Source organism: Genypterus blacodes, unplaced genomic scaffold, assembly GCF_046128005.1.
Source record: "Genypterus blacodes isolate CSIRO-AG114 ecotype Tasmania unplaced genomic scaffold, CSIRO-AGI_Gbla_v1 ptg000008l_1, whole genome shotgun sequence".
Taxonomy (NCBI): Eukaryota; Metazoa; Chordata; class Actinopteri; order Ophidiiformes; family Ophidiidae; genus Genypterus; species Genypterus blacodes.
In genome coordinates this window covers 1844754-1870514 of record NW_027466822.1, presented here as the reverse complement: position 1 = coordinate 1870514, position 25761 = coordinate 1844754, and the positions used below count along the sequence as shown (strand labels likewise).

Below are 25761 nucleotides of genomic sequence, written 5' to 3'. Positions count from 1 at the left end.
ACCGAACGTGCATGATAGTGCCTTTCTGTCTGATCCCTCTGATAATAAAAGGAACTATCATTTGGATTTGGTTAATCGTTATCTTTGCTAAGTTCACTGCATAACAGGTGCATCATGGAAACACCCAGACCCTGGCACCCATTCCGCCTGCCAGGCCTATGTGGAGTGAGGGGAATTATGAGTATTCTGACGGTAATAGAGATGTTGATTGGGGGACCTTTGGTATGGAATGATTTCCACTGCCAGAGCCCTGCAAAATGACCTCCAGTGGGCCACTGATGTGCATGTTTCCGCTCAAACTGTCAGAAACAGACTCCACGAGGGTGGTATGAGGGCCCGATGTCCACTAGTGGGGCCTCTTCTTACAGCCCGACACCGTGCACGGCGATTGGCATTCGCCAGAGAACACCAATATTGGCAGATTCGCCAGTGGCGCCCTGTGCTCTTTACAGATGAGAGCAGGTTCACACTGAGCACATGTGACAGACGTGACAGAGTCTGGAGACGCCGTGGAGAACGTTATGCTGCCTGCAACATCCTCCAGCATGACCGGTTTGGTGGTGTGTCAGTAATGGTGTGGGAAGCCATTTCTTTGGATGGCCGCACAGCCCTCCAATATCATATACTGAATAAAAAAATGTCCAAGACACCATGGCATTAGAGACCGGGTACTCTTTCTAATCTTTGGTTAGCTTGGTTGATACATACGGCCAAACAAATGAAAAACGTGCCGGGACGGGTGTGGGGACGTGCAGATAGCTAACTGGTTGCAGTCTATGGACCACCGAACCACTTGAGGCCTCAGCTGAGTAATGCTCTGTATCACAACTTTTATCTCATTCACTTAATAAATAGCTTAATTGGGACCTCTCTCTGAGAGAACTTGGAGTCCTTGGAGTCCTTCTTGCCGGCCTGAAGATTCAGAACACAGCACAGACAGTGATAAAAAAAGTTGAATCTAATCTAATCTACATTCTAATTGTGTTATTGTATTTAGTCACTTAGTTTGTCTTAGCAAACTGGTAGCAAACTGTGGCACCATTTGGACACCACAGTCCTGCAGACGAGGACCCAAAATGTCACTGCAAACGCAACAGTGGAGCTCCAAAAGTACCTGGGTGAACCAAACATTGGAAGATTGGAGAACCCCCTAGTATACATCCCAACTTGTATAAACTTGCTATTGCTTTTCTCTGCATCACAGAGCACAGAAAGGGTATTTTCTAGCACTGGTAACATCACTCTTATTAGATTTCATAGATATTGTGAAAATATTTGATCTCACTGCTGGTCTGATATTTATTGATCAACAAAAAGCTTTTGATAGTGTTGAAAAACATTTTTCTAGTTGTTTAAATGCATTTCATTTTAATCCCGGTTATGTCAGTAACACAATTATTGTAGAGTGGGGTAAGAGATGGAAGGAAAAGCCATGCTGTCTGATTCTATGACACTGAATCATGTAAATGTCATGTTTGTACAAGAGATGTGAGAAATTCATCCTCAAACCTTGAATTCAGTTTGTTTTTGTTCTCCATTGTCAAGTATGTTGAAAATATTTTGTAAAAAAATGTTCTTTCAATGTTTGGTGTCTGTCTACGCGTGGTTCTGCTTTGATGGACTCTAGTTTGGTGGTTTTGGGCAGTTTGTAACAGTTTCGGGGCGTCTATTACCAGTGGTGCTGGTTAGCATGACTACCGGGTTGGAGAATCTGACACGCCGGCATGCTGTGAAGCTGTGCCCAGCGCTGAGCTGCACGGTGGAGTGTGACTGTGGATGAACTGGCTATGGCAGCGTGAAATTTGGCGCTATTTCTAGGTAGTACAGAGAAGGTGACCACAACCTCCGCACACAACACAAGCAGAGGAGCTGCGATCTGAGCAGAGCGCCTTTGGAGCATTTATATGCTGATAATCAGTTGATGCACTACACCTGTGAGGGGGAGGGGAGGGGAGTGCGCTGCTAAATCACCCGGTTACAAAACCTATTTGTGAAAATGATCAACACAAGCAGGAGAATGAAATCGCTGCACTATAACAATACATACGGTGAAATGTTGTTTAAATCCTTTGTAGTTATGGGGCTGTCGCTTATTCTAATATTTAACGTTTGTACTGATTGTTTTGATTAGTATTATTTCAATTATCAACATTTGCACATGTACAGTACAGTTTGAGATGGCATGAGAAAGCAAAAACATTTTTTTTTATATATTTTGTGTGTATTTACACAATTGTATTTTTTTGTTTTATTATTTATGCCATTGCTGTGCAACACATCAACCACACCTGTGTGCCCTTATTTTAAGCTCCTTCTCCAAGGTTGTATCCACTTACCCATGCTGGGTGGTACAATCAGCCAGCGAGGAGTCAGGTAAGTCACAATAATTAACATCATTTGAGAAAATATCACAATAATATGACTTGTGGCAGGGGCCATAGGTCTCCTAAACTAAGCTAAAGTTAGATTTAAATAGGCTGGATGACTGATTACTGGATTGAAGAAACCTGTGATACTAAACAAGAAAAATAGTGCTACTCAATACAAACCAAAATGTAGTCCCACTTCAAAGGGGTATCAAATATTTTGACCAGACAATTTCCATTTTTATATTATTTAAAATACAATTTATCAAAATTTGAAAGCAAGATGTTCTATGACATATAGAATAAAGGACATCTGTTTGTCAGAAAAGAAATGCTTGAGACAGTATGAGACATTGTTCAAACTTGCTCACACATGCACATACACACACTATCAAATTTGCACAGAACATACTCATGCATCATCAGGCTCACACACACGCATCATACTACAAAAGGAAGTTTCAGATTGATTTCAGAAGAGGAGAGTTTGACATCTCAGTTCCTGATTGGACCTTTTCTTTAAAAGCAAATTATCATTGTCTTCCTTGTCGAGAGAAAAATGCATTACTACTACTACTTGTAGTCACTACTAATGATAAATGGAGAAATACAATATTTCTTAGTGAAAAAAATTGTTTTTATGTTATTGCAAATTATTATTATTATTACTTGAGCAGTGGCAGTATTATCAGTAAACATTGGGTATATTCCTAAACAAATGTTTTCAACTCTACAGTATGGTTATTTGATCCCTTGGCTGTTTTCCTAACTTCAACTACATTCTCAGTTTCTGCATCTCTCTCTTTTTATTTGAATAATTGTTCTTTGTTCATCTCATCCACACAGCTGTTGCCCATCAGCCATTTATTGCTCATCAGCAGCCTGCATTTAAGCACCGGCCTCAGCCTTAAAGCAGTTGCTAGCCAGGGAGCGATGCTTTATCCAACACGATCAACATCTCAGGACTCTGACCGATAATAACCAGACTTTGATGAACAAGCTTTCCGATCTTTCAAGCAAGGTTGCCGCCTTCACCTCAGCGTTTTCTCCCCCTGGACCAGCCCCTCGGTTTTCGCTGCAGCCCCAGTTGGTTTCCCTGTCACGGCCACAGTCTCAGTGAGTCGTATGCCTCCATCCAAACTGTCATGGGTCAACCGCTAACGAGTTTCTGAGTATCCAGCAGGGCAGGAGGAGTGTAGCTAATTATTTGGTGGAGCAACGTACTGTAGCCTTGGATTTGCATTGGAATGATGAAGCCCTCAAGGGAGCATTTGAAAGAAGACTCGGGGGACAGATGAAGGATGAATGGGCATCCAGAGACGCTCCGCCAGAGCTGGAGTTCTTGATTTCCTTGGCTATCACCCTGCAATTGGGCCGAGCCAGAATTAAGCCTCGGTTATACTCCGAGCGGGCACATTTGCATACAGCTGCAGATACTGCGGGTGCACAGTAGTTATAATTATACTTCTTTTGAGGTGTGCTTGGAGGACACGTTACACACAGGCCGAGTAGATCGCCGTGACGTATTCCTTGCAGAAGTTTCTTTGGAAAAATGTCTTTGAAAGTTCTCAGTCATTCAGGTCATGTATCGAAGGAAAGTAGATCTTAGGCAACTGGACTTGCTGGTAAAGACTTGAAGACGCAGAGTGGTTCTGCGTCGCTACAGTTGCAAATATGGACTCTTAAACTCAAACTTAATTCGTTACTCAATCTGGCCATTATCTACAATGTCTGTTTTTATTACTTGTTTATTTATGTTTGTAGTATATATTTCTACTGCTACATCTTTCATTTCATAGCTTGCGTCATTTAATTTTCTTTTCACTTTTTATTTAACTTTCTTTCATTTTATGTAATTTAGTTGTTTTTATAACAACTGTATCACTCAAAATGACCAATAGCCTATGTAGTAGAAAACACGCAACTTGTTCACCACTTTTACACTCACGGTGCCCAATATTTAACATTCCACGGACTGGAGAGCAACGCTGCATGGGGAGATGGCGCAAGAAAAAGGGAGAGAATATGGATCTACAGATTGTCAACAGGAACGCCACTGGGCTTTAATGTTTTTTAAAGTATACATCCATACGTTTCAACTGTTTGAACCAACTATCCTAACTTGTGTATTTCCCTTAATTCTGCTCCTTTAACTTACCGTTTATCCCACATTTTATGTGTATTTTCATGTTTGGTACGTGTTGTATATTTATATATATGTCTTATTTATTCACCACTTTTATTATTATTAGCTTTTATATAGTAGTATTTCACCAGGATGATTTTACATGGATTATTATTATTATAATTTTTTTATTTTAAATCAAATGTATTTATTTAATAGTGGAGAAAGCGACCTGAGAGATGGAGAAATAGACTTGCTGGGGACGGGGAGAACAACATCCTTCTAACCCCCAGACTGGCACTTATTTAGTCTGTTTTATCCTATGTGTATATTTATGTGTATATATATCTATGCCTATGTGTGGTTTGTTTAAAATTATTTTGCATGCACTGATCCCTGCATGCAGCACTTAACAGAACAGACGGGCATTATTTTTAATATATTTTCCTTTACATGTGCATTTATCTCTCTACTGCATGTCAAATCTGATCAGGCTGAAAATGGGACTGATTCTAAAATCAATTTAGGTAGGCAACACTGGGATAAAATTGGGGTTAAACTTTGCTTTAGGGGAGTCCCCTCACCGTCAATGTGAAACCATTCATGTGATCTACTGTTACTCTGATCAGTCGTGTTGCTTTGCCTATGTCACCTCATTACCACACTGAACACGTGCCCTTGGGCAAGGTACCAAACCAAGAAGAGCATTGGTGTGGGTGCTCTGTCAGACACCTGTGAAAGAGGTCTGATACTCAGTGAACCCAATATCAGCAAAAGTACACGCTCAATGAAATTATCTTGGTGAGTGTTGATTTGTCTGTTTCAGATATCTTTTTGCACAAACAAGTAGTATTTTCAGTAAGTGTTAAAAAAAAACACATCTCTGGTCACGAAAACTGTACTCAAGTTTTATTGTAAAATGTTAAACCTGAGTAATTGTACAACCTTTTAACATGTACTCTTTACAAATGTGTTAGTAAAAAATACACAACCTCCTGCAATTAAAACTTTTGCTGTTTCGTGTGACAAAACTTCAAAAACATTGCTGTCAACTGAATAACCTATGTATGACTTAATGGAGCAAACCGGATGGCAGCCGGCCTGCTGATCTGATCTTCTGTTTTTGTCTCAAGCAAAGTGTAAACATTGTTTTGGAAAAGCCTGAATGAAGATCTACTTGAGCTCTGACAATTTTTTGCCCATGGCTATCAGGACGAATTTTACTAAAACCCTCTCAACTTCAACTTTGAGCTTTTTCTCACCATTTTTTTTCCAATTCAGACACGTTCTCAAGTCTAAGCCGCTTTTTCCTGAGGATAGAGTAACAAAGCAAGAGAAACTACTGAAAATGAATGGCAAAGTCAAGACGAGCTTTCTGAAATGTTCTGGCCCGATGGTGCCCCTTGTTGTGCATTACCAGTAGGGTACAAACTGGCGTAGGATCTTTTGGGCAGTTTCACATAGTGAAATTGACACAAACAGCTGTACTTGTTTGTATTTCTGAAATACAGACCAGCTTTGACAAAGTGCACTGCACCAGATACTGAATAGCTGGATCTATGTGAGGCAGCAAACAGACATAAACATTCATCTTCGTTGTGCCTGGGAGGGCGCAGCGAGACAATCATATAAACAAAAGTAGGGATTTCATCTTTACATTCTGCTGTTGAGGGACTTCTGCAGCAAAGTCTGTGCAGGAATTCAAAACACAAACCAAACCTGAGGCAAGATATTTCAAGTATCTCCACTATGAAAGGCAAAAAACATCACTGCTCATCTTTTCACAGCAAATCTGCCCTATTAAAAGTTCTATTCATTTCGACACTTTCGAAAGGCCAAAATTCTGGACACTGTACTAGACAGCGTACTTGACCCGAGTCCGTGAGGTAATGGCACTCTTAAGTTGGTAAAAAAAAAAAAAAAAAAAGATACACTCACATGCCCTCACACACACGCACACACACTCTAGTCTGTCTTTGAGAAGTAAGCGTTGAGGGGGGAGGCTTTGGGGGAAATTCATAACACAGATCGGCAGATTCATGATGTTGTTAAAGCTAAGCAGCATCCTCATGTTCCCTCATTGAAAGGCCTGTTAGTGTCCTCATTCAGTAATTTCCCTGAAAGAGGCCGTATAGAGTATTTCCTCATTTACATGTTGGCTAAACTACTCATAATACACACTGTCATACAAAAGTTAAGGCTTAAAGTCTGATGGTTCAGCAGAATGAAATTTGGATCTGGAGCTGTATTCGGTTCACACCTGTTAGTGATCAATATATCTAATGTCTAAGCCCACACAGTTAGTGATTCAGTTAATTCAAATGGGAGGTTATGATTTGATGGCTCCTGTAAGCTACTAGAGCTGCCCCTCTTCCAACCTTTGTTACTTGCACACACAGATTCCACAAGTGGTTTTTACCCGCTACAGCCCTTACACGAACATGTCAGAAATTTTACAATGGTGTGCCTAATACACATCTGTCTGTCTTCCCCAGGTGGTTCTAAGCAGAGAAACCGCTGACCTATCAGCTGCCCCTCCAGGTTTCCCGCCCCTCCATCCACCTGACAGTCTTGGCCATTCAGCTTCTAGATGTGTTGCTGCCTCCACACCTGCTTCTCATTTTCAATCAAGTTAGTTACAGTAGTGTAGCCCTTTGGTAGCAGCCATTCTTTGCCAGGTTGTCTTAAGACTTATTGATGTATTTGAAATGAATTACCCCCAGTATGTTTTCCAGCCAACAGAAAATGAGATGTCTGATTAAGTGGGAAAAGCCCTTGACAGAGGAACCTGGTGTATGGCACCTTTACACTAACCCGGCATGTTTCCATGTTACACTCCCATGCAGGCAATCGTGGAATCGTGGAAACACCACAACCACATTGAAATGTGCATAAATTGCTGGTGTACTCACCGAATAACACACCGAGATTATGTGATAGTACGTAAACACTACTACAGCTTCCAATTTGCAACATTCCTCAACTTGTAACATCCGGGTCAAAATCTGTCAAACTGCACCATATCAAGTTTCATGTGATGATTTTCATCAGCAACAAATTTTAGCAAACAGAATCCTGATAATACTGTGGTGTGTGTATACAATATGTGTGTCTCTACATTGTTGCCTTGATGGCAGTGCAGACAAGTGAGAGTACAGTGAGTAACACTTGACACATGACCTCAATAGAAACCGAATGATCAATTTTTGGTCCATAGTGGGAGAAATGCAGAAGCAGGACTGTGATGTTTTCCTCTGGCTTTAATGCAGGACGTTGTGCTGCCGACGGGGCTCAAACATAATTGAGGTCGTGGGTGTGTGGGCCTCATGTTCTGAGAGGGTTTGGGGTCCAGAAAAATGTTCTTGAGGCCTCACATCCTGAGCTGTATGGTCAGGCTTCATCTGGAGGAGGAGGAGGCTGGCTTACGGGCTGGCACAGGATATGCTGCTTGAACTGGATCCAAGACCTGGAGAAGCATTCGGGCTGGGATCTAATGTGACCTCCCAGTGTGAGTCGCTGTCTTCATCACAGGGGCAGTTCACCTGTCTGAATACAGTGGAAGATGTAGACACATGTGGTAAGGAATTAATTACCTCTTCTCTTCTCACTATTATGTAAATCGCCATTTAAAATAGTCACAGGACCTTAACGTTCTTCAGACTTTAAGATTTTTCATTTGATTTAACACATTCCAGCTCTTTTACTAACCTTACTTACTTGTTCTACTCTTCCTACAGTTCCAGACTTCCACAGTTTTCAGAGTGATGCAATCACACTACAGTTTCTTTGCTAACAGCTCTTTCTCCTTATTGTTGTGTATATAAGAGGCACATAGCCTTTAGCTCTTCATGTAGATAAACTGTAAACTTAAAAGAAAATTACATTATTTCATTATGTTGTGCACATAATGATATGGAGGCTCCATCCTATGGGCCCACACCCTGAGATTTGATCCCCATCCCTGCCCATGTGCACCTGCATCTCCCTATGTCGCCCCTCTCTCTGTGTGTATGTGTACATGTGAGTGTGTGCGAGTAAGGGAGACATTTCTTTTCTCTCCCTCTGTAGTTAAACCAAAAATCCCCATGAAGGAATGTGTTACACACATGGATCAATGTAACATAACTGACGATTTAGTTACACCTTGGTAAAGAACAGTTATTCATCAGCAAAAACATTATTATTCATTACCAGTACAAATTATCTGTCCAGGTGATTGGCTGTGCTGTCATCTTTACTTTGTCTCCTTGTGCACCTAGTTTGCATGTGAACCATATCCTTGTTCTTGTTAATGTTTCTTTCTTTTTGCTTTTTTACCCCTCTGTATATAAAAAACGTCCAAAAATGTCTCATAACTGCATGCTCATTGTCATGCTTTCTTTAACCAAGATATTCCCCAAAGAAAGAGAGAGAACAGGCATTATATTAGTAATGGATAGACGGATAGAATTGTCTCAGAGAGAGAGAATACCTGTGCTCTTGTCTGTGTGTATGGGGTTGAACCGTGGACATCATCCTGTTCTTGTTCCACTGGACGAAAATAGGCAGAAAGCTCATTGTCATTTTCTGAATAAAACATTAACAAGTGACCGATCATTGATCCAATAATCCATCATTTTGTAATTGTTCCTCACCATAGGGGAAAGATCACCGGTTCCCTGGTGGGCTCCACTCTGGCACAGAGCAGTCAGTAGGCTGATTCCTGCACACATCATACACATGTTTTAGCCTGGATTGTACATAAATGAGGCCCCAGCTCAGGTCAGGATCTCACACACTCTCACACACACTCACCTTTGGTTCTGTTAGCCCAATACTTCTGTTCCCACTGGTCCAGCAGGATGTTGAAGTATCTGCGACACTCGAAGAAGCGGAGGTAGCGCGAAGACACCGGTGATGGGAAAATCCGTTCAAACTGTCCTCGCCGATTCATCTCATCCTCACTCTGTGCTAGCACACGAATGTCCCCTGGAGTCAAAACATCCAGCACCGTTGGAAGGATATCCTGCTGAGGCAGAAGGGAGGAAGGAGGTTTGTTTGTCTACATGACACTAGATTTGGTTCCCATGACCACCATCAGCACCATGAGAAATACAGCAACATGCATTAAACAAACAAACAAACAAACAAATAGTAGTATATGGTTATTTTCTCTCACTTTGACCTACTGAGTCATTACCTTCATATTCAGTGACATCGCACAGAGTTAATTCACTAAACTCACTCACACATACTGTATATCATGTTGCCTATTTGTTATGATTGCATCTACTATGTCTAATAATAATACAACCTTCTTTCCTTCTCTCTATCTCTCTCCCCTTTCCCCCCTCTCTGTATAAAAAAACAATCTCCAAAGTGTCTTATAACTGTCATCTGCCAACAATCCCACAAATGTATCTATAGTTACACGCAAGATAAAATGATATTCCTTCATGTGCACGGCTGATTAGTGAGGCCCAATATATGCAGGTTGTCCATTAAGATAAGTTTTTTGTAGTTTTTGAGAAAATATCTGGTGTTCAATCAAAATCATGACAGTAAAATTACTTAGGATATTCCATCAATAATCCTGCAAATAATCAAAGAAATTGACATCATCATTTCGTGTACCTGGTCAGTGGACCGTTGTGTGAGGTAGAACACCTGTTTGTCTTTCTCATTGGCTGAAACATCTGGTTTGGACTTCTCCTTGTTCCCTCTGCACAGATAAATGCATAAACACAAACAGAGAACAACACGTATGAATGAGTATATTTCATGGCATTTGAGTTCTCATATTTGGAAACAAGAACATGATTGTGAGGTTTAACTCTTCGGTGCAACGGCTAATGCCAGACATCCAAGTTGCAATAAAAGTTACTGCTCCACACAACACAGGATCCTATGGGGAGCAAAGCCTTCTCACCTGTGGGCAGAGCTGGGGGCAGCCATGTCTTCCTTTTGAGGCAGAAGAAAACCAGCCAGGTTCAGGAGGTCTCTGACCATCTGACCTTTAACCGACACATCCAGACCTGTGCTGGAATTAAGGCTTTAAGAAAAAGAGACAACACATTCTGTTTAAAGAAACAGTATGTGTCTGTGCGTCTGTCTGTATGTGTGTGTGTGTGTGTGTGTGTGTGTGTGTGTGTGTGTGTGTGTGTGTGTGTGTGTGTGTGTGTGTGTGTGTGTGTGTATGCGTGTGCGTGTGTTACCTTGGTGATACATTGACCTCTAGGAGCCAAGGTTTGAGCTTCTCATCCAGGATGATGTCGAAACCAAGCAGCTCGTGGCAGCTGTAGTTTGAACTGACATTCATCTTCAGCAGGCTGTTAACATACGGCTCTGACCTGATCAGATTGAGAAAGAAACAGAGACTTTTCTTGTTAGATTACAACAAATTCAAAAGCCCTTATAGTAAAATATTAAAAGTTACTATACACAAACTATTTACAGCCCCTTCCCCCTGCACATACCATAACTGTGCATAACGTAAGCTTTACTTTTTACTAGATGAAAACCAGATGCTGCAGTCCTTTCAACCTGACCACCGTGATCCAGATCCTGATCAATGTGTGTCTGTCTGTTTGCAAACCGCGGCACAGAGATCACAATGCAAGCCAGACCATATCTGTATATCTGGTCAGGCAGATCAGATAGCAACCCTATTATAAATGAGTTCTGCGAGCATTTATCATGTGACTGATAACAGAGATGGATGTGAACGCAAGGTGTAAATATGGCCAAAGCTTAGGACTATTCCTTGGAACAAGTGTTACATACATATCAGCCCCACTATTTTCCAACCTGATAGCTGAAACAAGGTGGAATCAGGAACATAGGAGAGCTGTGTTACTTTACTGGTACAATTATTTTCAGTGTTCTGTGTAAACAGTTTCCCACAGGCCCCCTGTCAAAATGAATGGGATTCACAATTTGCAGTTGCTACAATTTAAGCACTGTAATCTTCCTGCCAAGGTTTGTGCGAGACACCACCACACATGAGATCCAACAGCGCCACAATGTACTTAAGTAAGAGTTACTTCCTGGTTCTACTGAATATACAGTAGCAAGACTACACATAGCAAAACTGTGCTAAAATATAAAAAGCAGACACGTTCATCTAAGATTTATTTTCACAATCTACCAACAGTCTATTGATTAACATTTAAGTGTTCCATTTTATATCTTGAGCGTTTGGAGTTTTTAGAGCCTCCTATCTTGCCCTTTTTGCCTCATTCATTTTGACTAGGAGCTTCACAAGCGTTCTGAACGGTTAGAAGGGCGATAATAGGGCTTAGGATAATGAAAGTATCCTTTTGGGTGCATTCATTAGGTTCATCATACAACCCTAAACAAGGCAAAACCATATCAAGGTAGCTTTCTTTCCTCATTATGATGCCCCATTACCTGGATACTTACCTGGAATGGCCAAATGAATGAATAAACAAACAAACATGAGGGAAGGAGGCAGAAACTCACGCAATGATGGTTTTGATGACGATGTCTTTAATCTTTTCCCATAGTAGAGAGGTGTTGATTCCTTTGGAGCCAAGATACCGCCACAAAGCTTTCAAAGCCCTGGAAAAATACACACACACACACAAACACACACACATTATTTCCTGGTAGGCAGAGCAAACCACTATTCTCATTACATTACATTATAGTCATTTAGCAGATGCTTTTATACAAAGCGACTTCCAATTGAAATTTATCTTGCCCCCATACTCATATCACACACACAAACACATGCATTACAGAGGGGGTGCAGGGCAGCCATTATACGTAATGGCTATGGCCTATGGAGCAGTTGGGGGTTTGGTGCCTTGCTCACGTGCACCTCGGCAGTGCCCTGGAGGCGTTTGCATTCTTTCTTTTTCAAGAAAATATTTGCTCTGTAAATCTTTCCATCCTCCCTCATTCTGTGCCTCAGAACACTGTGTAGTCTCTGTTTCTCTTTGCTGTACCCACACCTTGAGTTAATTCAGTGTGTTTTAAGTGATTTGGCTCGTCACAACTGTGTGTATAATGTAGGTACAGATGTGCAGAGGCATAACGTGTAGTGTTCAAGAATAGGTATACAGTGTCGTTGTTGACATCCCTGATCCAGAATTTCAATAATGTTGTAATAATGTTGCCTACTTTATGAATCAAAGATCTCCTTACCAAGAATATTTTACCTTTACTTTTGTATTTTTCTTTGAAGCCAACATTTCAGAGGCACAGAGAGATGGAGATTTTGCAAAGTTATGAGTGCAGCAGACCACTTACCACTTGTGTTCCTGGCAGCCCTGACTGTCGCCGTTAGCCTTGTATCCACAATTGTGCTTGTTCACGCTGAAGTTAGTCAGGTGGATGAACCTATTATGGAGCGTCTTCACGGAAGACGAATACCTAGAGGGGAGAAACGCACACTTAAGATCTTGGGACCTTAATCTGTCTGCATCAGTATGTCTCTGTACATTCACATGCTCCCCTTTTTTTAAAATGTGAGTATATTTGCGACGACACCAATACTTTTTCAAATCAACATTGGTCTTATTTAAGAAGGGCACAAGCACATGAATCAGCTGTTAACTTTCCCTGTCTCATTAGTTGAATTAGATTAGTTCTATACAGCCTCATTTAAAGGGTACATTTGTTTTTTAAAACTATGCCCCATGACAACATTGTTTGTGTTCCATCCTAACTGTGTTTTCTCCTAAACCTTACAGTCAAACTCAACAGGGCAAAGTTACGAGCCGGCTATGTGACGGAGCGGCACTGTGCCAGCGCGGCCCCGACAATGACTCTGGTCAGCGCACACACGCACACATGCACACACGCACTTTCGCCCTCCCTCCTATCCGTTCTCCCTCAGTTTGAATAACCCCGTTACAATTTCACAGCAACCAAAGCGGCACACTGGTGATCGCAACCTACATTTACGCACCATGCGGCTTGAGATGCGCTGCGCGCTCGCTCCGCGATGTCCCAGCCGGAGTGGGTTGGCCAACCAGAGGCGTCACATTTGCTTTGTTTAAATGGAATGGTTTCACGCCCTTGCACGGTGACGTGAAAGGGAATTATTTGTTTTTGTTTGCAGAATCCATTCTTTGAGTTACAAATGACCTGCTTTTCATTTCTGTAGAATGAGAGATAGTAGGGATAATTTGTGTAAATTATATTTGAGGTTAAGGTAACTGTGACTGCTGTTTTTGTGAGTAGAAATTGGGTTAATTGATTTAAGAAATTGTTTAAAGCCTAGTGGGAGGGGCTATGGAAATAAAAGGAGACTGCCTCAGCCTGGGAGCGGGCAGTCGTGGTTGGGTTACACCGAAGGTAACAGTGACGTGCTTTATAATGAGTCAAGTTTAGTTTTTGGGAAACATTGGAAACCTGTTGGAGTTATTGAGGAACTCCTTTTTTTCTTTTCCTTAGAGTGTGAAACCTGTTTTGTAAGGTAATTTTTGTTTGGCAGTCCTGTGCATTTTTCTTTTGTATCATTTGCACCTTGGAGGCCGGAAATAAAAGAACCACAACGCTATCTTCCGACTACGCCTGGTGTTTTGTGGAGGTTAGAGGTAGAACCCCGCGACAGGCTACATCTAGATAGCAGTAGCACATGTAAATGCACGTCGGATTATCAGATGTCATCATTAAGATTAAGTATCCCTGGATTGAGATTACTTATTAATGAGAGATGCTATTAAGGTGGCATATGTTGGTAATGTGGATAAACTAACTTGCAGCTGGCAAATCGAACCAATCCATCAGTAAATATGTAAATTCGGAGCGGGTCATAAGATGTCACATAGACGTAGATCCGCAGGTCAAACTTGCTACCGTTGATGAGGTAGGGCTTCTGAAGGTACCTACAAAAGAAAAACACAATGAAAGTTTTTTTTAATGTAGCAGCAGGACCAGTCTTAAAACTCTTAACACTCAATACACATCAGAAAACCTAGGAAATTCTGTTCTGATCATTCCCTAGTCACCCCAGTTATTTGCGATTGCAGAATTAAATGCAAAATCATCACAACATTTCACAACAAAATGACTGCATGAGGTCAAGGTAGTGCTCTATTACACGGAAGCAAAAAGTAAATTCCAAGAATATGTCTGCATCCTCTCAGTGCTTTGTTAGGAACAGCAATGGGATGGAAACATATTACCTATCTGCATTATGTACACTTTTATTTCTTGACTGAGGGTCTTTCATTTGCATCAGAGCCTTCAACAAAATACTTACTCCTGGACTAGCAGTGCTCTTTTCCGGGGTACCTGGCTCCATTTGTAGACGACCTGGATACCTTCTCCTCTGGCTGAGGCAGGCTATTGGAGAAACAGAAAATGAAGAACAGTTTAGAAAGTGGAATATTTTCCCATTCTTGGTCGACCTTAGAATTTTTAACAATCGGAATGCTTTCTTTTTTTCCTATTTGGTCCCGAGAACAAGATGGCCTGAAAGGTTGACGCGTCAGACCACAATACATGTTTCCACTGTACATTAGTCCATCTCAGATGTGCTGGAGCCCAGAGAAATCAGCAGCGTTTCTGGATGTAGTACATTTGTAACTTGCATTTGTAGATGCAGCAATACACTGTGTTTACTGATAACAATTCCAATTCCAAAGTATTCCCAATCCCATGCGGTGACATCTATCACAGAAGAATGCCGGTTTTTATTGCAGTGACCTGATGCACTGAGAAATTTAGTTTTGAAAGAGTTGGCATATTTGGTCACATAGTTTTATGCAAATTGGTGAACCTCAAACCATCCCTGCTTGTAAACCACCAAGCCTTTCATGGATGCAAATTTCTATAGTCAATCCTGATTGTGTCCCCTCTTACCTATTAACCCGTTTACCTGAGCATTGGGCATTCCTTAAAATTACCAGCCTTGCATTGGCCCGTCCTTTTTCGAAGAAGTAAAAGAGAATCTTCAAATTATTGTGTTGTGGTTAATTTGATTTTTTACACACAGTTTCAAACTTTTTGGAATTGGGGGTTTTCATATGATGGGTACTCAGTGATGTCATACTAATACAATTAGAACACTTACAGGCTTGATGATCCATTTCTGCCTGGGGCTGCTGTCCTCCCAGGCCTTGCGGAGCTGCTTGATGTCTTGAGGTAGGATGAAGGACCGTGGGAAAAAGTTGAACTCTTGTCTGCCGCATCGAGCCCGCATTCGAGACAAGTTCCTACATAGTCTGTCCTTCCTACCAATCTGGAAAATTCCAGGGTAATGGTTCACCTGGGGAAAATAGTTTATACGTTCATATCAAGGAAAATGATAAGAGTGTCCTAAATGCTGTAAACATATTCACCTTTACATTCTTTTAGTTTTGAATTAAATTATCAAACAGAACTGAGTAAAATTTAAACAATTAAAAACAAATGTAATGGAGTCCATCTGTGAATAAAAAACAAATAATGTCAAAATGTCAAATTTCCCCAAGAAAACTATTCTAGATGAAACGATGACACATTTCATAACGCAAGTCTTATAATCTCACCTTCTGGTACTTTCTGACGGTCTTAAAGCCACAAGTTTTCATGCAGTGTCCCCAGAAGCCCAGCCAGTCATCACCAGCTACAGTACATAGAAAAGGTACAATTATGTTTACTTTGAACCTGCTGTTACACTTTGAAATGAACTCAGAAACATAAACCAACAATGAAACCCTGAGTTACCATTCATAAACACACAGGCTTGAACTGGGGCTGACATTTTTGTCAGAACCTGGCCTGGAATTCAACGCCCAAGCTCACAATGTACCGGAAATATTTGTGGTCTGTCCTGCCCGATGTAGAGCAGAGTAGAGACTTTACACAAAACTTCAACTAAGACTGCTGCCCATCTACTTGCAGCCATTCTTTAAACAAAGGCTAACAACAACACGACCCATCAACAACGCAACTACATCATCAATAGGGTCTTGTTATCGGTTTGCTATTACTAGATCGCCGCTCAACCTAACCCAAGCCAAATGTACATTATATCTTTGAGAAAATGTCCAAAACCCGCCAGGTTCGGCATGAACCTTCGCGTGACCTCGTTGGGTCGGAAATAGGTGACTTACTCTGTGTGACCTTAAAGTTTGACCTGGCAAGCGTAGCTTTGACGATTTTGGGAGTGATGGTGCTCATCTTCCATTTTAGCAGCTTCATCTGTTCTGCAGGCAGCAGGTTCACTGCAGAGCAAGCATACACAAATAACAAATAGATATGAAACAACTGCACAGCACGGGCATTACAGCAACTGCACACTAAAGGCATGACAACAATATTAAACATTGCACTTGAAACACCAACAAGAACACAACAATGAAAAAATCCCGAAACCAGACAGAAATTCAATTCAAAAGAATAATCAGTCTTTCCAGAATGTGGATTAAATACACTTATGCAGCACTATTAACAAAGCTGCACACATGTAGAGTGACAGATATCATGCTTGCGTGTTCAAATATAATAATGGTTGCAAAGGTCACTATTTAATAATATAGTAAATGAAAATATGAAAATGAATATAGATGAAAAAATATAAGTTCCATGTATTGACTAGGTCTTGTTTCAAGATGTCCCTGTATTATAACATTAAATAACAATCATTTTTAAAGTTCCACACAACATAAACAATGATGGCAGGAGAGAGGTGGAAGGGGAATCATTTCTGCACTGCAGAAGCTCGTGTCCTGACCTTTCTCTTCAGCAGTACCAAAGTAAAGTGTCGGGGGTATGAGGGGGAACAAACTGGGAACCAATGCTGGTCTTTCCTGTAGGTCTTCCTCCCCCACTGACTCCTCAATACTGAGAGAGAGAGAGAGAGAGAGAGAGAGACGAGAGAGAGAGAGAGACGAGAGAGAGAGAGAGAGAGAGAGACACACACACAGACACTTTATAGTTTACGTTAAGCACCACTCGAATAAAGTTACGGTTTTGCTTTGTATTGTGTCCCTTTCTCAAAACAACAAGGGAAAGAAACCAAGTAGTTCTCAGAGATATCCCATGTCTCACCCTGAATGGAGAGTGAGAGATGTGACGGATGCAGAGGCCATTGTGTCATTGATAGAGGAGGAGTCATCTGGGGAAAAAAACAAGACAACCCAAATCAAAAATGCTATTACAAAAACAAAAACAATACATTGTAAGTGTAAGTGTGTGCTGAGGATGTTCAAGATAAATCAATTATTGATTAAGGGCCATTGAGAATATATTATTCAGACAATGTAGGATGTGTATCATTAATCTCTATCTTGCCCTTTGAAATTAAGTTCCGACACCCGAGTACAAGAGTCTGCTTGCTGCCATCAGGAATGAGGAGTGCTGGCTCAGCTTAATATGTGGAGGGCGGCTCAGCTGTGACCGCTGTAAATCATTACAGCCTATCACTGCACTGAATTCATGCTACAATAAAGAGCAAGAACCACCTATGCAATGATTATGGCACAGGCATCACATATAGAACGAGTGTATATCATCAGAAAAAAATGAATGAATGTGCATGTGGTTTTATTTTACCATCATCACTGCATAAAGTCTCGAGGTCATCAAGCAGCTCCTCTTCTCCATCCACTTGCATATCACAGTGCTGACTGACAAAAGACACACACACACAAACACGTTATTAAATAAAGTAAATCAAAGAGACAGACAATGTGTATGTGCTCACATTTTACATGCTTATCTGGTTTAAAACATTAAGTGATGTATAACAAAAAAAATGAATGGTTTGAGGCTCACAAGTGGTAACCGCTCAGTTTCACACTGATAATTAAATGTTCCTAGCATACACGTGAGTATGACACACCCACAGCAGCCGTGGAAATCTACATTGAGACACACCATTGCGGTAGTCTGTTTTAATGTAATAAAGTAAATGTGCTTTCTTTTGATAGACCAATCAAATAGCTGACTGCATGTGGAGCAGCTCAGACTTAAGATTGCAACACTGTGTGATTCTGGGCTCTCACACACCAAAATTAACAAGCAAGCGAGTCTGACATTGATTTTATTAACCCGTCTCACATAGTGGGACAATAAATGAAGCTCTCCATTACCACAAGGCTTTAGATTTTCAAATCTTACCAGGAAGTGCATTGTTATAGATTTTATTCGGTGTGCATCATAAGCATCATGATGTAAGGTTGGCCTGAGAGGTAAGAACCGATGATGTGAAGGCAGCAGTAAGGTGAATAAGGGCCAGGTTATTGTTGTAAAATAGAATGTGCTCTAAACCAGCTTACCCTGATAAAATAAAATAAATGAATAGAGCAAAAATAAGAGTTTCCACATTTTTACGTCACATTTTAAGTCAAATCAGGTTTGAAATATCAGCGTTAAAGAGTTATCACAGCTCACCCAGCATGCTGACGATCTACAACCAAAAACTCCTCTAAGGGCGAGGCAGAGGAAGATGAGGAGGTTTCCTGTCCTTCCTGGGTCAGGTGTATGGCAGAGATCTGACTGGTCACAGAGCCCAGTAAGGCTCCTGCAGGGCTGCATGCCATTTCTAAGAGCAAAAACACAGGAATACATTAGACACGGCTCATGCTGCCTGTTTCTGCTATGTAGATATTATTGATATTTTCTGCAGTGACCCAATATTGCTAGCCAGCCACTACAAAGTTATAAGAACAGAGAAATGAAAATGATTAGGACAGTATAATTGATAACCCTCGGAAGTTATAAAAAAAGAGGCAGTATAGTAGTTAATGTTCATGTTAATTAAGACAATAAAAAAGACAACTTTATGACGTTATTAGACTTTGCAGTTTGGCACATTGATGATGACAAAGAAAAAGTAATGTAACGTAACTTTATGCCAATAACTGAAACCTTTGTCAATCAGTGTGTTGCTGCAAGTTTTGCAAATTTCAGTTATCTTAGGTCAGGTGCAGTAAAAGTAAGGCTGTTGTTAACCAAAGACAGCATGTCGAGATAATTTGCACTATTTGGAACTGCTGTGTGTCAGCTAGTACATACTGAGGACACAATCTGCAGTCAAATAGTTAAATGTAAGTTAAAACTGTTTAGCCTGGCCTTATTGATAAATGAGGTGGGTCAATGGTGTCTTTTCAATAGTTGACTAAACACCCAATTATCCCACGATACGAGTTAATGTTGGATGTCTCCCAGCATGACATCAGAATTTCTGATCCTTTCAGCTCAAAATAATCTACACCCACACACACACACACACACACTAACTGCACGAAGGGGCGTATTTACAGTCCCGAGACCACCCGGATGGACAAGATCATAATAAATCTTTTTGCAAAGTTCTTTCCATGATCGAGATGAAACAAATGACTGATGTGTAATTTTTACGCCGTCTTTTTATTTTATATACATACAATATTGAATATGGACATCACAAATTAAATTGGACATTTCTTTGGTAAGATGCCAATGAAAAAGAAAATTGATGTACAAGTAGGGAAATTTGTGTTTGGTAGATTACTTCTTTGTTGTAACAATGCTTCTTGGCAATAAATCTCTGTTGGAAAGCCTGTTTATTCCCCTTTGAAATGGTGCCACAGTTGTGAGGAGCGTGTGGAAGAACCATACACAGCCTGGCACCACCTCCACATGCTGGTCACCAGCCTGGTCACACACTGCTGTGGTGGGCTGGCATCCCATTCTTCTTCCAGCATTTGTCGCAAGGACATCACGCCCAAGCTGATCCAACAAGTGTTCACCTCCAATGACGACAAGCCTGGTTTTTCCAGTGAGGGAGATGCCGTGCCGTGCCACACCATCACACTGCATCACACTATCACACAATCACACTGCCTCCACCAAAAGATGTTACATTATCAGTGCAGCAATCAGCAAAGCGCTCTCCGCCTCTTCTCCACACGTTGACCCTACGATCCAAGTGCCGTAGGAGATTGGCTGTGTGCAATCAGGCATCTGATTGTCAGCAACTGGGGGTCCCAGAAGCTCAAAACAAAGAGTCAATAGCAACAGCAAAAGGACGCTGTTTGGCATTGGCAGAGAAGATTTTCATGGGCGCAACCCACACACTCAGCTCTGCTGCTCATCCCACAAATGCATGTTCTTCACAAATGTGGCACCATTTAAAAGGAAAATAAACAGGCTTTCCAACTTTTCCTAACCTGCTTAGGTTATATCACACTATTACAAATACTTCCCATTCTCATTCCTCTCACCCTTGCCACCGATACCCACACACAACCAGACGTTCGGCTATAATATGATCACTAGCCACCATTATATCGCGTATCTCTCGTAATCTCTATCGTAATTTATCTGCAATCATTTCATCCGATAACAGATCACTCAAAACAGCCTCCGCAACCCCGCGGCATCATCGATATATCGAAAGCCGTTTGCGGTCAGGAAGTGCCGTACAGCTATCATGAAGTGGGCGTTCCAGAGCTTTCTCATGATAGCACCAAAGTGGTACTCTTAAAATCCCACGGGCATGTCCTCCTCCAGACAGTCGTAGTCTTTCTGGTCGTGGTGGTCGGACTGACAGCTCCTTCTGCTGTAGATGAATAGCTGCGCTCAACAGATGGAGCACTATTGTCTTAAAGTTTTTTACAAGATGCGGCCACACCAGGGAGTCTACCTGGTCATTGATCAAGGGCAACGGTGGCAGAGTCGAGATCAGAGACAAGGGGGTAGATAGGGGATGGAAACAACAGGCTCTCAATTTGACTTGACACTTTGCTGAGACCTCGAGTCGCAAGGCAATGTTTTTAAACCAAGAGTTATGTACTTAACCAAGTAGTACATAACGTAAGAGTAAGAGGATAGGGATTTAATCTCCATTCTTTGTAGCCTATGGCCACAATCACACTCTCCTCATCTTCATAAACACTGAGAAAATAAACCTATCTGACGATCTGTTAAAACAATCCGCTTTAATACAATATATTTCTGGACCTGTAGCACTGACCGATTGTGACACATAAAGTGCCTCGGGGAAACTTCAGGGTCTGAGCATGCAACAGAGCAAAACTGTTTCCGATCTTTAAAGTCAAACAACCATGATTTCTCATCTTTAAAATCTACACCTGTACTCACACACAGCTTGACTCTACCATCGTGCTATTTAGTAAATATACCCATTTCAACTCTATCTATGATTCAGGCAAAGCAGCAGTAAAGATCTCTTGTGCCAGGCACCACCCATATCACAATGCATAGGAGTGGCAGACATACCTCCAGTGGCTGAGATCCTTGTGTCCGGGAGACACGACTGCAGAGGTCTTCTTGCTGGCTTTGAATTTGGCGGGGAAATGAGGAGTGAGAGACGCGGTATTCTAAGGATTCATGACCTGTAGGTGAGTTAAGATCAACTTTTGCCACCTGTCAGTAACAGAAGTATTCAAAGTCACTTCTGGTAACACTTAAACTATTTTCTTTGGTCAAGGGTCATTTTTGCTAAAGAGGCCATGCACCTGCTCCTACATACCGTGTGTTTATGACTCTGCTCCCTTTGAATATGGAAAATACATTACCATACTGATTAATTAATTAATATGGTTGGCTATCCCAAACACTGAGTGCAACAACTATAGAAACTAAAAAAAATACAACCACCTTAATTGATTATCAGAGATGCCTGAAAATGCATGATTTCCCCCTTCTGCTCATGTACAGGCGCCAGTCAGGTGCAGACACAGTGGCTAATCCAGACCTTATCTAAAATCTCTGCTCATTGTACGGCCAATACCAGTACGCATGTCGCCATACCCCCAGCCCAGCAGCTGTGATTGTAAAAGATTTTGTCTTTTCTGCTTGTGTGTTACATTAAACTAAAAGTAACACAAAACAGGCACAAACACAATTGAAAATATACACAATAGCAGTCTGGCACGCTAATCCGCCCCTGTTGTGTGGCAGCCAGAGTCGAATCGAATGACTGATGTCAGCATTTTCTAAGAGATGGATGGGAGGGAAGTGAAGTGGAGGTGTGAGGTCTGACAATGAATCGGCTACAACCAAGTATTTAGACAACTGGAAAAACTGGAAAATTAAACTTTTAACAATTTCTCAGCCAGGAAAAACCTTGCTACTTATTCTCCCACTACTTGTGACGATTATTGCAGATAAACAAGAGGTGAACACAGCCTCTATCGTTCAGGGGAGTGAATAGGTTCAAACTTTTAGGACCAAAAGTTAAGGATTTAGGTGTAACCATGATGAACACAGTCACAAAAGGATGAACAACGATACACAGAAAACAACAAAAGCTGGCACGTTATGATTATAGAAATATAAGAATAATAATGCATTTAATTTATAAACGCCTTTCAAAGCAATCAGGAACACCTTACAAGACACAGTACAAACAATGTACAGCAATGAATCAAAGCATCATTAGATTAGATCAGATTCAACTTTATTGTCAATGAGCAAGTACAGTTGAATCTAATCTAATCATGAAATCAGACAAGAAAATAGACTAGTGGGCATAACATTGTCAGTGCAGTGTAACCAAAGGAGTAAGGATCAGACCCAATAAGGCAGTTTGAAAAAGTGTGTTTTAAGACAGGTTTTAAAAGTGGAGAGAGTGAATATTGTGAATGTCTTTCAAAGGCTATAAAGGGGAACAGGAGTGTTAAAGATAAGCGATTATCGATTAACTCTTGAGAAGTCAGTAAAACCAATGTGGTAGACTTAATTTGGAGTGCACATTAGTGTTGTAGTCTAAAAATAAGCAAGACTAATTAATGTCTGTCAGGAGATACAGAGAACCTTTATTTTTTATTTTTTTTATTATGTACTTGAATGGAAGACTTACCACTGAGTATTTCGTTAACCATGTTGTGTCGCGAAAATCTCCCGTCTTGTTTCTTCTTCACCGTATATGTACCACTTCTCGGGGTAAAGCCTGGCACGAAGTGTTTGTCACGCATCCGACGAGACTAGGTAACTTCCCTTCAAATGTTTAATAAGAAAACAAAAAAATTACAAAAAAATTCTACGACAGTCAAAAAGTGATTCCCACAGTGTCTGACTCCAACTAACAGCTCCGGCTACATCCAATTCGTGACGTCAAAGGTGATGTCATCCAAACTAACAATGTGACCACAGCTATGTCCTCCACACTAACAAGTTACAATGATGTCATATGTATACGTTACTAACTCTACTTCATCTTAGCTCTTACATTAACAATTACGTGTTTGTGTCAACTTTTACTGATATAGATAAGTGATCTGTAACAGTTAACACCAGCAAAAACTGGGATTTTGTGGCGTTGGCTGTCGACAAATTACACATGCACTATCTACAGACCACATGGGACTATACTATGTTGTTGATATGTGATTATAGCCCTGGCAATGTACCTCCATTTAAAGTCAGCTGCCATTCAAAGGTCAGAACACTCATCTCGGGATTAAAAAAAACAAAAAAGGGATTTAAATCGAAAGGAAACTCGCTAAGCCACAAACTCGTATCGAATCGTAGCACACCTGTCTGATCACACACATAAAGAACACAACAGAAGTTTAAAGGGTTTTGTAACACACCAACACAATTTGAGATTGTTAAGCATTTTGTAAAGATGGTGAAATTAAGCTTCCTAAAGCATTATGAGTCTCCGTAAACTGTGTCCCAAAAGGGTTCATTAGTCAGAGCTCCATAATGGAACTGTGCACCAATCATCCAAGGGCTTCATGTTCATGTAAAGGTGCAGATGGGACAGCGGTGATACTTTTGGCTGGCATAACTGAACAATTCTTATTCTCCCAACAAGACAATATATTGAATGTGATGTATTATTTAAATCAGAATAATGAATAATGAATGACAATGAATAAAGCCATCCCAGGGAGAAATATAATGAGTAATTTTACGGCTCCAAAGCATTTAGACATAAAAGCCTAATAGCATCAGAATCAAACATGTATACACTGAATATGCCAATGTATTAATCAATGTTATTAATTGTGTTGTTTATCATATCAATAGTGATAGATAGATTATGGAGGGTAGAGGAATTGATAGAGCAAGAAGAAATCAGCACACACAACAGCAAATCGATGTAATGTATCCAGAGGGTTCCGATTTTGGAAAGAGAAACGTTGATGGAAAGATTTAGAAATGTTTCGAAACGTTTCAAAATAGTATTGAAATGTGTAGAAACGTCCCCCAGCTTGGAATATCTACATAAATATCATCATAAGTCATGCCACAATGTTGAAGTTAAATATCACTTACCTTCGGCGATCTCTGACACCAAGCGGATGAGCTAACTGGACCTCGTGTGACAGCGCTCCTGTATATCCAGTATTTTTCCCTTTACCAACCCTTAGCTGCGGAAGAATTACAAACTTTAAATGACGAGTGATTGGTGGGTGGCGTCCTAAAACGGTAAAAAGTTGATAGCTAAGCGTTACCGATGTTGAACCATGCTTTTAGCTGTTTACAAATTAGCTTAGCTTGCCAGCCTACTGACACACGCGCGCGCCAGTTTCTCACAACGACGGACTGACACACAAACAAACACACGCACGCGATTCGCACCCCGCCTAACCGGCATTCCAACATGAGTGTTCCTCCATCCGGCGAGACCGGCGCAGTCGTATGACGACACACAACCAAACACGGCCGTGTCCCAATGTGCTGACTCGCTGACTCCACACTGCGGCGAGCCGAGGGAGCACACAGGCTCAAGGAGGTCTGCACTTTAGGCCACAACTATTTACTGCAACTTTATCAAAGAGAATTACTATTGTTTTTTACATTTTTTTTTTTCACTTGATCGCAGAACATCACACCAGGTTATTCAAGCTTTTTGTTCCCGATGAAGAGACCAGCAAAGCATCAGTTTATGGTGCATTAACCTTCATGCATACTTAAAATTTGACCAGTTTTGCAAAGTGGGTGCATGCGTTACGAAACAAAGCATAATTTATTCAAAAAAAACAATTAAAAACCTTCACAAGTGTAATCAAATCATTGGCAAAATAGTCAAACAGCATACAGTTGGCAGACACATGACCCCAACAGAGTGATGAGGGGTCCAGGTAAAATGTTATCTTTAAATGTGATGGGACTGTGGCTGCGAGGTAGCTGAGAAATTTCAGGTACCAATAGACACTAAGGTTTTAAATGTTAGATGGGCCAAACCCCAGGGAAATATATATCACTCAGGTTTAGGTTAATTTGTCTTAAAGTCAATTGTGAGATGCCAGTTTTTCACGAAATCCACCATGTTGTAAAAGATGAGAGATTGCTCTTAGTTACTTTTGCACTACAAACCATATGCCTTGATGAGCATTTTAATATATGGATAGGATAGGATAGGACTTTTAT

The 25761-nt window shown here is 40.9% G+C and overlaps 1 protein-coding gene across 2 annotated transcripts; it reads right to left on the bottom strand.

Annotated features, from left to right (window-relative positions):
- Nucleotides 1-5378: 5378 nt before the first annotated feature.
- On the bottom strand, nucleotides 5379-25020 carry ttll4 (tubulin tyrosine ligase-like family, member 4). Of its 2 annotated transcripts, XM_076157007.1 has the most exons (21): nucleotides 24959-25020; nucleotides 24664-24758; nucleotides 23240-23376; nucleotides 18823-18973; nucleotides 17983-18056; nucleotides 17479-17545; nucleotides 17162-17271; nucleotides 16542-16652; nucleotides 15975-16051; nucleotides 15518-15712; nucleotides 14705-14787; nucleotides 14199-14327; nucleotides 12745-12867; nucleotides 11953-12051; nucleotides 10686-10820; nucleotides 10400-10522; nucleotides 10105-10192; nucleotides 9286-9499; nucleotides 9126-9193; nucleotides 8963-9021; nucleotides 5379-8037 (listed from the first exon to the last, which is right to left on the bottom strand). In XM_076157007.1, exons 3-21 carry the CDS (start codon nucleotides 23352-23354, stop codon nucleotides 7914-7916), a joined length of 2145 nt encoding a protein of 714 aa, XP_076013122.1. In that variant the 5' UTR covers nucleotides 23355-23376; nucleotides 24664-24758; nucleotides 24959-25020; the 3' UTR covers nucleotides 5379-7913. The 2 variants fall into 2 exon arrangements, with proteins under 2 accessions (XP_076013122.1, XP_076013123.1); XM_076157008.1 differs by having other exon boundaries at nucleotides 9286-9496; nucleotides 24664-25014.
- Nucleotides 25021-25761: the final 741 nt, after the last annotated feature.

Coding starts and splice junctions, on each gene's coding strand:
- ttll4 (XM_076157007.1), bottom strand. CDS start 23,354: ATGCGTGACAAACACTTCGTGCCAGGCTTTACCCCGAGAAGTGGTACA. Junction 18,974..23,239: donor GGTTAACGAAATACTCAGTG/GTAAGTCTTCCA, acceptor TTTTGCTCTTAG/AAATGGCATGCAGCCCTGCA. Junction 8,038..8,962: donor ACACACAGACAAGAGCACAG/GTATTCTCTCTC, acceptor CACTGTATTCAG/ACAGGTGAACTGCCCCTGTG.